The sequence below is a fragment of the Pantherophis guttatus genome, chromosome 1, assembly GCF_059756535.1.
Source record: "Pantherophis guttatus breed Tessera chromosome 1, ASM5975653v1, whole genome shotgun sequence".
Lineage (NCBI taxonomy): Eukaryota > Metazoa > Chordata > Lepidosauria > Squamata > Colubridae > Pantherophis > Pantherophis guttatus.
Genome location: NC_142063.1, coordinates 96,367,044 through 96,382,007, shown reverse-complemented (window position 1 = coordinate 96,382,007; position 14,964 = coordinate 96,367,044). Strand labels below are relative to the sequence as shown.

Sequence of the window (14,964 nt, the reverse complement as noted above, 5' to 3'; positions counted from 1 at the left end):
AGGCCGTGGGGAAGTAACCCTCACTCAGCGAAGCGTTAATAATTCCCTGGAGCCAGCCTCGTGTAACCTCCCGGGAAGCCAGTACTAACCAGGAGGGACACGGGTCCAGTAAACATGTGGCCGCACTAAGTCTCACCAGAATCCTGTCCAGGTCATCAGGGGTCACAGAGTCAAACTCTTCCCAGATAACATTCTCAAGACTATTCCTCGTCACCCTGCCCGAATCTACCCAGTCAGAGTCCAACTCCCCCCGGATCTGAGCGATTTTGTCATACAGATATTGTCCGAAATCCTCCGCCCTGCCTTCTGTATTTGAAATGTAAGGAAATCAGTGGTGGGTTGCTACTGGTTCGCCCCGGTTTGGATGAATTGGTAGCGGCGGTGGCGGCGGCAGGCTCCGTCCACCCACCCAGAGCTTCTGTGCAGAAGCATCGCACATGAGTGCACGCGCGCCCATGAGCAAACCGGTAGTGAAACCCGCCCCTGAAGGAAATGTAACAGGAATGCAATGTCAGAAGAACACAGATTGCATAAATCTTTCAGCATTAAAAAATAGAATTTTGCTTTTGTGAGAATGCCTCAGTTTTGGCAATGATTTAAAAAGTTTTTAGTTGTAGAGAACTTGGAACAGATTTTTCAGCAGTGATGGCCCTTGAAGTTCCTCTGCCCCACCTAATCAATTTTTTAAGGAATTAATGCAGATAAAAAGGGTATGTTACCTCCCCAGATATACTGTACTGAAAACAACCCAAAAGTGATCTGGATGATAAAATGTTTTTCTGTCCTTTCTGATTGCAAACAATGGGAACTGAGCTATTTTTACCAGCTAGTTTGACCTGCCTGGCTAACAATAGGTTACATATCGACTAAGTCATGTTAAAATAAACAGGGTAAGTTAATTATTAGCAAGCCAAGCCCCAGCAATTTGCATGTAACTAAAGCATAGCTTATTAGTGATTCAATCCAGGGATTGAACTGAATGTAGAATTGAGAGCCCAAATTCTCATAAAGGTCCAATTTGCAACATATACAAAAGAAATGATAGAGAATGGACTGGATCTCTTTGCAAAAGGGAAATGAATGTTTTGCAGTTCCAGAAGTAGCCTGCACATCTAGGAACCCAAATATTTCATGCACAATGTCAGAAGAGCGGGGGTGGGGGGGGGAGCCAAGGCAGAAATAAAAGACTATAGAGGCAAAGATAATAAGGCATTAGATGCTTTGAAAATACTTGGATTGCGCAGTAAATGAAAAACAAAATTGTTTTAAAGATTGTCAGGTTTCTGCTATGATCAGAGGCTCTCTCCTGCAAATTAATTAGCTGAAGCTGTTTAGATCAGTGTTTGAAGGGAGTGTTTTTTTCCAGTTTTGGAAACTAAATCCAGTTAATATGCATGTAATTCACCTGTGTACATTATGATCTTGCATGTGTGAATTTGTATTAAAAATATTCAAGTAAGCTACCCACCTGGTTTAAGTTGTAGTGTACATAAGCTATTTAGCTATACTTTAAAAAAAAACACTCTGAAATTTAACATAGAAATGTTTTAATATTGACTGTTTACTCACAAATGTGTAAACATTTAAACATTGGATGATACAAAGGTTACTTTTGCACAATACTAGTGATTCACTCCAGATTAAAATGCAGTAGGCTCTGCATACATAAAGCTGAGCTTGAAGTGATTAATTACCAAGTTCTCGGGAAAATAAACAGAAGCTATTTATTTGTCACAAAAGCGGATGTTTGCATCTGTAAAATATCAGCATTTGCCAAAATGAGGAATTTGTTTAAAACTCTGTACAGCTCCCGAGACCTTAATTTGTACCCAGGAGACTTGCTGTGGCCAGCAGCTGTCCTTTCACCCATGTAGGAGGTGGTTGCTGAGTTTTCACCCAGGAGGAGGAGGGCATGCTGTGCTTGCCACTTTTGCTTTGTTTTGCAGCCCCTTACAGCTTACCTCCTCAAAACATTGCTCCACCTTCTTTGGTCTGCCCTCACCACAGAGGTTTTGGGACAGGCACGTGGAAGCTGCTTCTGACATTGGCAAATGGCAGGTGGGGAATTGAAATGCCAAGAGAACACAAAGGGCTTCATTGGAGCAAATCAATTTATCTCTGCTTCAGTGAGAATTATGTTTCTCCAGGGCATGCCTCTTCATTGAGGCAAATCTAAATCACTCGCGGAGGGTTTAATTCATAATATGCAGCAATGTTAAACAAATGATTTGGTTTATTTCCATATTTTCCTCTGCAAAAGAAGGGGAGGGGAAAAAAAACTTTACTACTTTTTCTTAGATCTTTCATCTGGATTTTGTTTTTTTAAAAAAGAAGGATGTGAACAGTTGAGCAAAAGTTTCTGGAAGTTATCTTTTATAGTAGTCTTAGTCTGTCCATGTGTGATTTGTCCCTAATAAGAATCAGCAATGCTTCAGCAGGTTGAGATAAATCCATTCCTGGGGCTTCTGCACTGTATTCTTCAGGCTTACCACTGTGATGGCCTACTGGTAGAGCAGATTTTTGCCTAGAGCACACCTTTGTATCAGCAGTACATTTTCCACAAATACAAGAGAAGCAATGAAATGTCTGTGAGTCGAGTGGACTTAGCAGGTGTTGTCATATTAGATTATTTCATAATAAATTGATCGCGCATCTGAGAGAAGAGCCATCTCTTGCTCCGTAGTTGATGCTGATAAAAAAAAAAAAATCTGGTCTAGTTATTACTATCTCTATTATATGATTTATTTTCAATGGCTTAGTCACTTTTTTGTTTCTTCAGTTGCAAACTATGCCATTCAGAGGCAAAATAGAGAAAGTGCAGTATACTGGTTTTCCATTTGTGTCAAAATTCCTTGATCGTCTGAGATGAATTAAAATAACAAATTTCCCATTTTAAAACAAATATTTCCTTTTTCTAACAGGGAGTAGTTCTAAATTTCTAGAACCCATTATAGTTATTCAGTGTAATCAGTATATTCCAAAATATTATGTGTATTGATTACAGTTCTTATTAATTTCAGAAATAATGAATACTAGCCTCCCCCTGTTGCTTTAAGAATAGAACTTGACTCATTTTCTTTAGTTCTCCAACATCTCTGAGTACCACTTGTGCTTTTGTTCTATCGATTATTAAAACTAACGAAGAAAATTTCACCTGAAACTGTTCTTTATTGTTTTTAGGTTAATTCTCTTAAAGCTTCCAGGCTAAGGCTTGGACCAACCAGCCACCATCATTGAGCCCAGCAGCTGGAGCGGCAGCGAGAGTCCTGCCGAGGACATTGAAAGAATGAGTGATTCTGCAGATAAACCTATTGACAATGACGCAGAAGGGGTCTGGAGCCCAGATATTGAGCAGAGCTTTCAGGAGGCCCTAGCTATATATCCCCCTTGTGGGAGGAGGAAAATCATATTGTCTGATGAAGGCAAAATGTATGGTAAGTCATTACAAATCCAGACAGTTTTGAAAACAGCGCAGTAAACATTGCCTGAAGCTTCTTGTCTAGAGACGTGAGATACTTCAGAAGTGTTGGGAGTTCACAGATGTGTTGCTGAAATCAGAGGTCTTGCCTGTTGTTTATATTAGAACCGAAACAACTCATTTGTGGTGCATCTGTTGTACATGTACTCCAAAATCCTAGCCATTTTACTGCAGGGAAGTTGCTTTTTCAACAAATGAATTATGGCTATAAGGACAGCCTGCTGTTGATCATTCATGCTTGTTGCATTGTTCAATTTCCCCCACTTCTTATTCCTCTGTAATTAGATTAAAAAGAAAAAAAAACCTCACTGAACTGTGTGTTGTGTAGTGATAAGTAGAAAGTTTGCATTAGTTCTGAAGTCTTCCACAAAAGTTTAAACATATTCCAAGAGTGTAACATGACTAAGGCAAGCAAGCAAGCAGCATTCATACTTACTAAATATGGAAAGCACTTTTCACAACTAAAATGCAACTTAGTGGTTGGCGATAAATATCACAAAGAATAAAGGAGTTGGATAAAACCATTTTTCTGCTATTCGTTTATGGTGAAGTTCTCTGACTATCACAGTGAGTGACTGCAAAATCTTCCCTTCCAGCTGGGGCTCCCATAAATTATCAGATGTGCTGACAGTATTCATAAATATATTTGAAGTTTTTCCCATCTAGGGCTAAGTTGTTAGTTTCAGTTTTTTTCCCAAGTTGCTCCAGCTAATCTCTATCTTTGAAGGCGTAAACTGTTTTTTTCCTCCTCTTTCACTTCCCCCCTTTTCAAAATTATTGCTGACTGTAGTTTTTCCATCCTGGCATTGTGGCAAGCAGATGGCAGGTTATGGCACTGGCCTTGTTTCTCCCGTAAGCATGGTGTGTTTAGCAATTTTGTCTTTTGTGTGGCAGGCTCCTTTCCTGGGATCAGAAATCCTCACCTGATGCCTCCGTTTCTGACCATTTAGCGAAAAGCTCACTCCTCCACAATCTGCAAATATCCTTTTTTTTTTTTTTTTGCACAATGGGGTGTTTTGTGTTGAGATACAGGCATGCTTCCCCAGAAGAGGTTCGGTAGGAATCTGCCAAGCAAACTAAAGCAGATGGTACTGCAGCTGCCACCAGCTGTGAATCTCTCCCTTCTCCCCCGGGACCGGTTTGCATGATGTAATGGAAAAAAAGGGGGAACATTCTTTTCTGCAGTCTCTCACAGCCTGCCAGTGTCACAGAGAGGCAGAAACAGACCTCAAGGCATTAGTTTGCAGCTGTCATGTGACCCTTGAAGCCATATGAAACATAATGTCTGGAAAATAGGCTGGTGATGAAGCATCTCAGCTGCTGTTGGCAGAAACTTTCTAGACCGCTCTTTCCCCGGCTCGATTGGTTTTTCTCCCTTCCCCTCCCGTCCCCAATTTATATCAAGCACTAGAGGTTTCCCGCCTTCTCTGGCTTCCTTGGATCCATTGCTACCTTCTTTTTTTCCCCTTTTCTTTTCCATTTTGAGTATTTTGTACTGGGGATTTCTGATAATTAGGGAACATTATTTTCCACTTTCCAAAAGAAGCCCAGAGATAAGTATGTACAAAAGTGTGCGCATGTATAATTAAAACAGTGCTCAGTGCCTGGCTGTTGACTTTTAAAAATATTTCCTTTGTACAATAATCTCTTTTGATGGATTAGCGATACATGCAGAATTATTTCCTTAGTTTTCTGAGCACAGGCATATGAAGCATTTCCCCCTTTTTGTGCTACCATTTTTACTAGCACTTGGACCAGGAAGCAGTTGTTGAAAATAAACAATAAAATAAAAACCCACTGAAATAAATAAAAACAAAATAGATATGGAAGACAGCTGCAGATGGCTGCTGTGTAATGGTGACCGTCATTTTAATCTAGAGCTAGTATGATTTCTAAAAGGCATTCTTACTATCTGATATGTCATTTTATGATGTCTGAAATATGTATCCGGATTGTAGTGAATTTTGATTTTTTTAAGGCAGTAAAATATCTTCTAGGAAAATAAAAGTAATTATGTTACTAGAAAGTGTATCCTCTTTTTCATTGGATAAATTTCTTTAAAATTTAAGCTGTACATGGAGAATTTGAGAATTTACAGTTTTATAACAGAGTCTTACAGTTCTTTTATTTAAATATAGCCTTAATAATACTTGAATATAAATATATTGTATTTATTCCAGATGCCGGATGGAATAATAGTAATAAACAAGATATTGTTGGACAGCATGTTATGTTTATTTATGGTCGAAAGATGACAGTATTTTAAGTTTTCAGAGATGTAATTTCACAGTTGTAGATGAACTATTTAAAAAATCATCCCAGCAAATATTTTAATTGAAACTGTGTTTGAGTGAGTTGCAGTCTGTAGCAAATTGTGAAGGATTGGGTAACATTTTTTTTCTCCCTTTACCTGTTAGTGTGTGATTATTTTGGAGAGTGAAGAAGTCTAGAATACTTTGGTTGGTCTAGTGGAGTTGAGGATATTTCTATAAATATTTGAATGACATTGCACAGGGCTTCATTCTGGGTTCTGTGCTGTTTAACGTATTTATAAATAACTTCAATGAGAATTTATAACAGTTGGCCACAATATAAAAAAATGAAGCAATAATAAACAACAGTATCAATATTCAGAGGAATCTTGACATTAAGAGTGCATCTAGAGTAGGGATGATAAGAAACCTGGAAGGAAATATGAATGCAAAATGGTTGGAGGCACTAAATGACCATGGAAATTCCCAATCATCCAGGTCATGGTTGTTTCAAAGATGCTTTTTCCAACTGAACTTTCTTGGTTTTTCCCTTGAAAATGTTTCGCTTCTCATCCAAGGAGCTTCTTGGATGAGAAGCAAAATTTTTTCAAAGAAAAAACCAAGAAAGTCTAGTTGCCTTTTGGAAAAAGCATCTTTGGGATTGGAGGCAGTATAGCTTGGAGAAGATATAACAGCGGAATCATGGTGCAGGTAGTCTTTGGTTAATGACAATAATTTGGACCATTGCTTAGTGAGAGCAATAGCACCTAGACCAGTGATGGCTAACCTTTTCGGCACCGAGTGCCGAAAGCACGCATGCACACCCATAATGCAATGTGCTTGTGACCCCCTCACGTGCCCTGCCCCCCTGCGGATGCATGCGCAACCCCCATGTGCACCCCGCCTCCCCGTGCATGACATCCCACATGCTCCCCACCTCCCATGCATGCACACATGACTCCTATGCATGCACTTTGTCCCCATGCCTGCATGCACCTCTCCCACATGCGCCCTGCCCCCCCCGGCACATGTGGTAGAGACCCTAAAACCAGCTGGCTGGCAGGAAGCGTGCATGCATGGGAGGCGAAGCTGAGCTGGGTCAATGGCTTGCATGCCCGCAGAAAGGGCTCTGTGTGCCACCTGTGGTATGTGTACCATAGGTTCGCCATCAAGGACCTAGACTTATATATCACTTCACAGTGCTTTACAGCCCTCTCTAAGCAATTTACAGAGTCAGCATATTGCCCCCCAACAATCTGGCTCCTCATTTTATCCACCTCGGAAGGATGGAAGACTGAGTCAACCTTGAGCCTGTTGAGATGTGAACTGCCAAATTGCAGTCAGCTGGCAGTCAGCAGAAGTAGCCTGCAGTACTGCACTCTAACCACTGCGCCACCGTAATGCAGTTATGAACTGCAATACCATTGACCATTCCAACTTACGACAACAGTTCTCCAGTTGCAGTTGTTAACCATAGTGATCACCCTTTCTTACCTCCTGCCAACTTTCCTTTTGACTTTGTTTATCTCCTCCAGAGAGCTGAAAATCTTCCCTGCCAAAATCTAAGTAGAATATTCAGTCTCATAGAGGAAAGACCTGTCCTCAGCAGCCCCAAACCCCACTTTGTACACAGCCTACGAGGGGCCTTCCAGGGCCTCTCTTCCCCCCCGAGGCACCCCCCAACTCCTTAGCTTGGACTTCCATCTGCAGGATCATTTAATGATTGCAACTAGGAGTTCTGGGATTGTAGTTGTTGAGCAAAGGTTCACATGACACCTCGCTTAATGATCACTTCGCTCAACGACTTTCATTTGCGGCTGTAAGTTGAGGACTACCTGTAACAGTAAAAGTTACTTTTTGTACAACTTCAATAAATTTGAGCCATTCTTCACAAATAGATATAGTCTTGCCAGCTTTGTCTATGGAGATTCTCGGTCATCAAGGTCATGGTTGTCTCAAATGTGCTTTTTAAAAAAGCAACTGGACTGTTTTTTTTCCTTGAGGAAGAAGACATTTTGCTTCTCATTCAAGAAGCTTCATCATTTCTGACTGGATGGTGGTGGGGGGCATGGAACTAATCCTTCCATCTTCTCCCCCCTCCCCCCCCATCCAGTAAGAACTGATGAAGCTTCTTGGATGAGAAGCGAAACATTTTCCTCAAGGATAAAAACATAGTCCAGTTGCCTTTTGAAAAAGCACTTTTGAGACTTGCTAGCTTTGTATCATCATGGGATCTGGACAACATGCAGACCTCTAGCATTCTTTTTTAAGTCAATAATCTCCCCCCCCCCCAAGATGCACTGCTAAGTGCCTGTAAGACCTCCAGGTCTTGCTGTTACCACCAGCTTCAATACTACTGCTGCTGTGCTAGTAGCCCCTGAAGAACTGATTGGGATGCAAAGGAATACCTTTGCAGCCCGCAATTTGTCAACTTGTACGGAGGAGAAGTTTGTCATTTTTCCTCCATACAAGTTCTGCAGGCCTGCTCTATAGTATTGTTTCATTTGGGAAATCTAATTCAATAAGGAATGGAGGAGAGAAAACTTTTACAATATAAACAAGTTAGCGTTTAGAATTCTTGGGATTTTGGACCAATGCAATGTAATTTGACTGGGTGTGCTTTTGAGTCAATCTTGACAATTGCATGGAAAAGTCCCTGCAGTTTTGTTAGCAGGATTTTTGGAAGTGATTTCTGATTGCCTTCTTAGGGATGAGAGGAAGTGACAGAAGTCTCATCAGTTTCCTAGTTGCTATTCTGATACCTTATACCATTACACCAAACTTCTTCTCAATAGCTCCACATCTGCCTTAGGTAGGGGAAAAAATTAGATAGAAAAGTCCCATGTACAATTTTTCCCTCTCATGTTAGATACACAAATGGAAGTGTGTCAAATACAGATTTTGATAGCTGCAGTAATACCATGCTATATTTGAAGGATTGGTTCAGGATCTGTTTTCCTATCCTTCATGAGTTGATACTCTGACACTTTTTAAGGTCTGTTCATAATTAGCCAGTTGTAAAGCATTCTGCTCATTTGTAGTGTCAGAGGGCGGATCCATCATGAGGTCAAAATGTTTTGACAGGATGAGAACTGTGGTCCTACTTTATTGTGCCATAAAACTGATTTACATATTGTAATATATGCATCGGATTTTTGATTGGAGAAATGTGATTCAGATTTCCGCATAGGAGTCAAAGGATAAATGTATTATCATCTCCTAAAACGGCTCACATAGATAATGTAAGAAAGCAATTTGTAGATTGTAGCAGTAATTTCCCTCAGATTTGTCTGTGGTTAATTCCAAATGAAATTAGAGATTGCTGAGACAGTGTGCTTCCCTCACCTGCCCAAACTCATCTGGTGCTTGTATCTGAGGTTTTTAATATTTTCTTTAAAAGGTGTGGCTTAGACCTCTACTGAGGCAAAAGAGTAATGGTACATTTTTTTCATATTGTTATCATTTGGAGCTGTGTATGTATAAAAACTGATATTTAAATACTAGCAATTCACAGGTAACGAATAAATACAATTCACAATTTAAAAAAAGAATAACAGCTATACATGGAGCAATTAATAGAACCTTTATGAATATTTTGTTATATGTTGAAACTTTCTACTCACATTATTTTATATTTTGAAAAATATTTATTAAATATTATTTATGTTTTCTTTGAATGTAACTGTTTTGAGTTTTCTTTGATATTATCTACAAAAGCTGGCAGTTTTTAAAATGTATTATACTATACTTGTATACTGAAGATCAAAGATATTGGCTGGTCTGCATTGTATTTAAATCAAACTGTTGGCCTACCTTTCTTGATAATGAATTTCTTCTTGGGAAGTAATTAAAGTTACCTATTGCCAAAATACTTGCCTATTCATGTTTTTGCTTTGGTATAGGTTATATTTGAGTACGTATGTAAGAGGACTACAGATGTTTCTGATGTTGTCTAAGTGCAGCTGTATTTTACCTTTAGGGAAAAAAGGTAATCTAGTTTTAAAGCACAGAAAAGTAAAATGTTTGTCATATTTTTGTCTTATTGTTTATTTGATCTGCAATTTGTATGTGTTGAGAAATTATGAGTTAGGGATGCACCGAGATTCATATCAAAACCATGTAACTATGCAGAATGCAGAGAGATTCAGCAGGAATCAAAAAGAGACTGGGTAAAACAGTTGTAGGTATTCTGATCATAAATATTAATAATAATTATTGTTTTGTCAAGAGAAAGGAAAGTAGCTGTATTAGGAATATATGCTTCTGCTCACTTTGTGGAACTGGGAGTATGCTGGGAGAAATATAAAAGATGAATGTCGTGGCCCTGAGGAGCTTAAGTGTGTGTACTAAAACTAGAAGTGATTGATTCAAGAATGTATGAATATGGAAAGAATTTTGAATATAAAAGTAACCAGTAAAATTACAACAAAAGTATGTTGGGATGGTTTGGTCATATAGAGAGAATGACTGAAGATCATATTGCAAAGCAAATATTGTTCTATCAGAAGTTTAGGCATCTCTGGGAAACAAAAGCTGACACAACTACATGGATATGAAGTTAGGCGTAATATCTTTGTGAAAATTTGAATGTGTGCCCATTATTTATGGAGAATTGTTTATAGATTGAAAATAAGAAAATAATGAATATGGCAGGTATCGCAAGTTTCGATACCTTTTTGGCAAGGGTGGGTTCTACTTACTTTTACTACCATTTTGCAATGGGGCCGTGCGCACAGAAACTTCCTGATGACGTCGAGGTCAGTGGGCGGAGCCTCCCTCTGGTTTTACTACCGGTTCTATAGAACTGGTCCGAACCAGGGGCAACCCACCGCTGCTTTTTGGCCGATGCTTTGTAATTCTTTGGCAGAAGTAATAGCTTCCAAATGTCTCTTGTAGCCAGCCTAGCATCTTTCTATTCTTGCTTCTAGGTATTCTTTTCTCACTCTTCCTTGCAGAATCCTTCAAGGTCAGAAAGATTCTTAGGCCTCCTGCATATACTGCATGCTTGAAACCTTCCCACAGAGTTTCAGTATTATTCAAGTCTGGAGACTGGAGGTCATTGCAAAATTTTTATCTTTCTTTCCTGTAAGTATTCATGGGTGATTTGAAGATACATTTTGGGATTGCTGTCTTGCTAAAATACCCAACCTATTTTCTGCTTCAGTTTCTTCACTGATGGTGCATGCACGTGAGCATGTAGGCAGTTGTTGCATGTGTGCATAGGTCACCCCCCCCCCCAAGGTAGACAGATGAGGAAGCCAAAATCATGCATGCTAACACTACTTTTATTAAGATTATAATAACAGAATCTTGCACTTTCCCCCTCTTCCTTTATTTTTGTGACAACTAGGGAGGGTCTTGTCTGTGTTGCTTTCTCAATTTTACTAAAAACCTAATGATTGCAAACAAATGTTTCAATGAGTTGCTTTCATATTGTAGGTTACAATTCTTGCCCGGACTCAATATTTCTTTTATCTGGCCATTGCCTTGGTTGCAGCTTTTCTTCTTGTTCCTCAAGGTTGTTCTTTCTTCCCATTCCATAATGTGTTCTTAGTATGAACAATGTATGATGGCATGGCTGGAAGAGTACACAGCTTTAAGAAGGGAAATTCTTAAATGTAATGTGATTTTTTTCCTACCCGATTGTGGCTTATTGCCTACATGCCATTCTCAAAAAAACTAAGTAGGGAACACATGGATAAAATGGCTGCTATAAAATTTTCCAACTCCTTTATCAATAGTAACCATAGGAAGAATCAATGTAAAGTAATGTATAGGAGTAATATGCAGCTAGTCCTCAGTTAATGAACCACTCATTCAGTGACTGTTCAAAGTTATGAAGGTGCTAAATGAGTAGTACTTGCAATTGGTTCTTGGAGTTCTGGCTGTCCTAACACCCCCAGGGTCACATGATCACCATTTGCAATCTTCTCTGCCTGCCTGTCATAAGCAAGGTCAACAGAAGCTAGCAGGGAAGGCCCACAAGTCATTCCTGCTCCTGCCGCTTTTTCTCCTGAGGAGCCCACCCAAAGCACTCTTTCCAGCTTGCATTCCATAGTGCATGCCTGCCCCCTCAGCCATGCTTGTGTGGCACCACAGCGGTCACTGGTACACCCTTTACACATCTGGCAGCAGCCACTCCTTCACCCAATTTATTTATTTATTTATTTATGTAATTTATATGCCGCCCTTCTCCCGTAGGACTCAGGGCGGCTTACAAATCACACTGATGCAGCATTTAACCAGCCTAACAGCCTTCTTATGAGCTGCTCAGGACCTGTGACTTCCTCATTGACTGCTTGTTGGGAGCTGGCAGGACTGCTTGTTGGGAGCTGGCACAAGGAAATCCTCTCTTAATGCCCTGCAATTCTCACTGTATGACAGCAGCAGGGATTGCCAGAATTTCTGTTGCCAAGTGATTTGGTCATGTGATGGGAAGCACGTGATGGACTGCATATACTTCTCTCCAGCTGACAAGTTCAAGGAGATATTCTTATAATGGAGCAGTCACCAACTTTGCAAGTTGCTGCCAACTTTCACTTTCCATAGAGATGCATTGGGACAATTTTTCAGTAGTTTCCCCCCCCCCCTTCATAGCCTTCTGATTGACCCAGCCTATTTTTGAAGTCCATCTTTATTCACTGGCTTCTCTTCCACCCCAAATGCAACCCTGTTTTGTCCAGTTTTTAGAGCATTATTAACTTGTTAGATAGATAGAACAAGTCAGAACCCCCCTTCACATAATTTCTTTCCAACATTCTATTGGATTGGGGAAAAAATAACAATTTAGGGAAAACATGCAGAAAGTGAGTTCTTTCCAACTCCTTAATAATAGCTCCACTCTGGGTCACATGAGCAGGAGCAATGGGGAATGTGTGTGTGAATGGAGAAGTTGGCAGTATTCCAAGCCATTGCCCATGCTTCTGCTGTGGGGAATAATCACTGGGGGCCTTTCCCCAAGATACACCATGTCATTTTTTGAATTTATTCTTCTGCTGGTTTATCTCAGCACATCAAATTCAATCTCTTTTTGTAGAGATTTTGCATTACACTGAGGAAACATCATTTTAACTTTATTCATATGCAGAATTCTCCCTACGATGTTTTATACTTGTCCTCTTTTGGATTCCATGTTTAAAGGAACTTTCTAATGCATTGTTAAATATATGGGGGTTTCCCTGCTGGGTTTAGCTCAAAGGTGTTTTCTCTCTATTACTGTTGTTCTAACAATGTAAGTCATAAAGTTTGCACACTCTAAAGGACAACTATATAGAAGTACTATTGAGAGAGCTGAAATACCAGATGTGAGATATTGGGTTGCATGTTTATCCAACTGTTACTGCGATCATTACACAAAGATATAGTCTTACAATTTCTGTTTCACGGCAACATACACAAAATATACTCCAATGATGGGCCTCTCTTATTATAGTTGGTGGATCAGTTACAATATGCAAATTGCAGGAACATTTTTTTTTAAAAAAAACCTGTGGTTGAGGATGGGATTTTGTATATATGTTAATATGTTATGTATACAGTCTTTCTGTTGGCTACATTTGACAGAGTTTCTTAACTGTGTCTTATTCCCACCACAACCCTGTAAGGTTGGGCAGCAGATAGATTTATCCATGGCTACCATTCATATTACTAGCTGCCTAAAGATTTGAACTCAACACACATTATCTATTATATTCTGCTTGGAACTGTATTTCTCGAACTTTTTGCAGTATGAACCACTACATAAACATTTGAAAAATATAGGGACCCTTTCCCTATATCTTTATCTACAAGAGTATCAGGCTTCCTGTTTTTCAGAAAATAAGATCTTGATTGCACTTGCATTAGTGTTTGCCATTTCATTTTCTCAATTTTTAAAGATCTTTTGAAAATAAATTGTAAACCCCAAAATTTAATTCAAAACAAAGTGCCATATTTTTCAGACTATAAGACATTCCGGACTATAAAGCGCACCTAGCTTTTGGGGAGGGGGAAAAAAAATCTTCTGCCTCCCAGCAATTTACCTCCTTGCAGCAAACAGCAAACAGCCTGGTCAGCTTCAGCACAGCCTGATTTAGCATGAGCAGCTGATTGGCAGTTGGATTGGCCTCCCGGAATACTGCCTATCAGCTGTTCCAGGCTGCAGGGATCTCCACCGCCCATCGCTGCCGTTGTTGCCAATTACGGCCACCACCTATCACCGCCTCCGCGCATCCCATTTTTGGCCTCCACAACCCCCATTTCGGCCCATTCCAGGTGGCAGGGATCCCCGCTGCCTATCCCTGCCACGTGGAACAATCAAAAAAATGGGGCACATAGAGGCCAAAAATGGGACTGCGGAGGCCAAAAATGGGGCTCACAGAGGAGGCGATGGGGGCGATGGGTGGTGGCAATCCCCGCAGCCTGAAACAGCTAATAGGCGGTATTTGGGAGGCAGATCCAACCGCCAATCAGCTGCTTGTGCTAAATCGGGCTGTGCTGAAGCTGATCAGGCTGTTTGCTGCAAGGAGGCAAATTGCTGGGAGGCAGAGGCCAAAGGGTGGGGCAGGTGGGCGGGACTTCGGCAATGTTCACTCTATAAGATGCACAGAGATTTCCTCCCACTTTTTTTGGGGGGGAGTGTGTCTTATATTCCGAAAAATACGGTATTCATTTACCATTTGAATTCATTTTTTTAATCTCTTACTTTACCAACAACTCTTATCATAAGCATGATTGTCCAGAATATTTTTCAGTAAAAATCTTTGAACACTAAGGAAATTTGGGATGATGGGAACTCCAGTCCTATGAAATCCATTTTTGGAGAATCATTGTCCAATTTCTATTCATACTTTTCTTTGGGGGTCATTTATACAAGATAACAGGTCCACTTAGAACAGATAAGTGGACTTACAGTTGATAATAGCCCTCAAGACTGCTGTTACTTTCCTGAACTTATTACTCATACTGCCACTCACATAATCACTTTATCTTTGATGAATCCGTTTTCAACCACAGATTCATTTTTACAAACCAGTTGAGTGGTGATGGGAAGTGGGGGCTGGGAAAAAAAAAGAAACTGTAGTGGACCGTTGTGGGACCACTATGAGACACAGTTTGGAAATTTTTGACTTAGAGAATAGTAACTGTAATAATCTGTTGTCCAAAATTATATACTTGGATAAAAGCTTGATTGCTGTTTTAAATATTTGGATAAATGTTTATCTAGCTGATCCTGGTAGCATTCTTTTTATTACA

The 14,964-nt window shown here is 39.9% G+C and overlaps 1 protein-coding gene across 8 annotated transcripts in view; it reads left to right on the top strand.

Annotated features, from left to right (window-relative positions):
- TEAD1 (TEA domain transcription factor 1) overlaps nucleotides 1-14,964 on the top strand; it is a 206,602-nt gene that overhangs the window by 77,285 nt on the left and 114,353 nt on the right. For 6 of the 8 annotated variants that reach the window (XM_087878628.1, XM_087878640.1, XM_087878637.1 and 3 more), the window contains exon 3: nucleotides 3,181-3,434. The exons of the other annotated variants lie outside the window; for them this stretch is intronic. In XM_087878628.1, coding sequence (XP_087734754.1) covers nucleotides 3,287-3,434 — 148 coding nt within the window. In that variant the 5' untranslated portion in view covers nucleotides 3,181-3,286. The remainder of the gene's footprint in view (nucleotides 1-3,180; nucleotides 3,435-14,964) is intronic. 8 annotated transcript variants of the gene reach the window in all.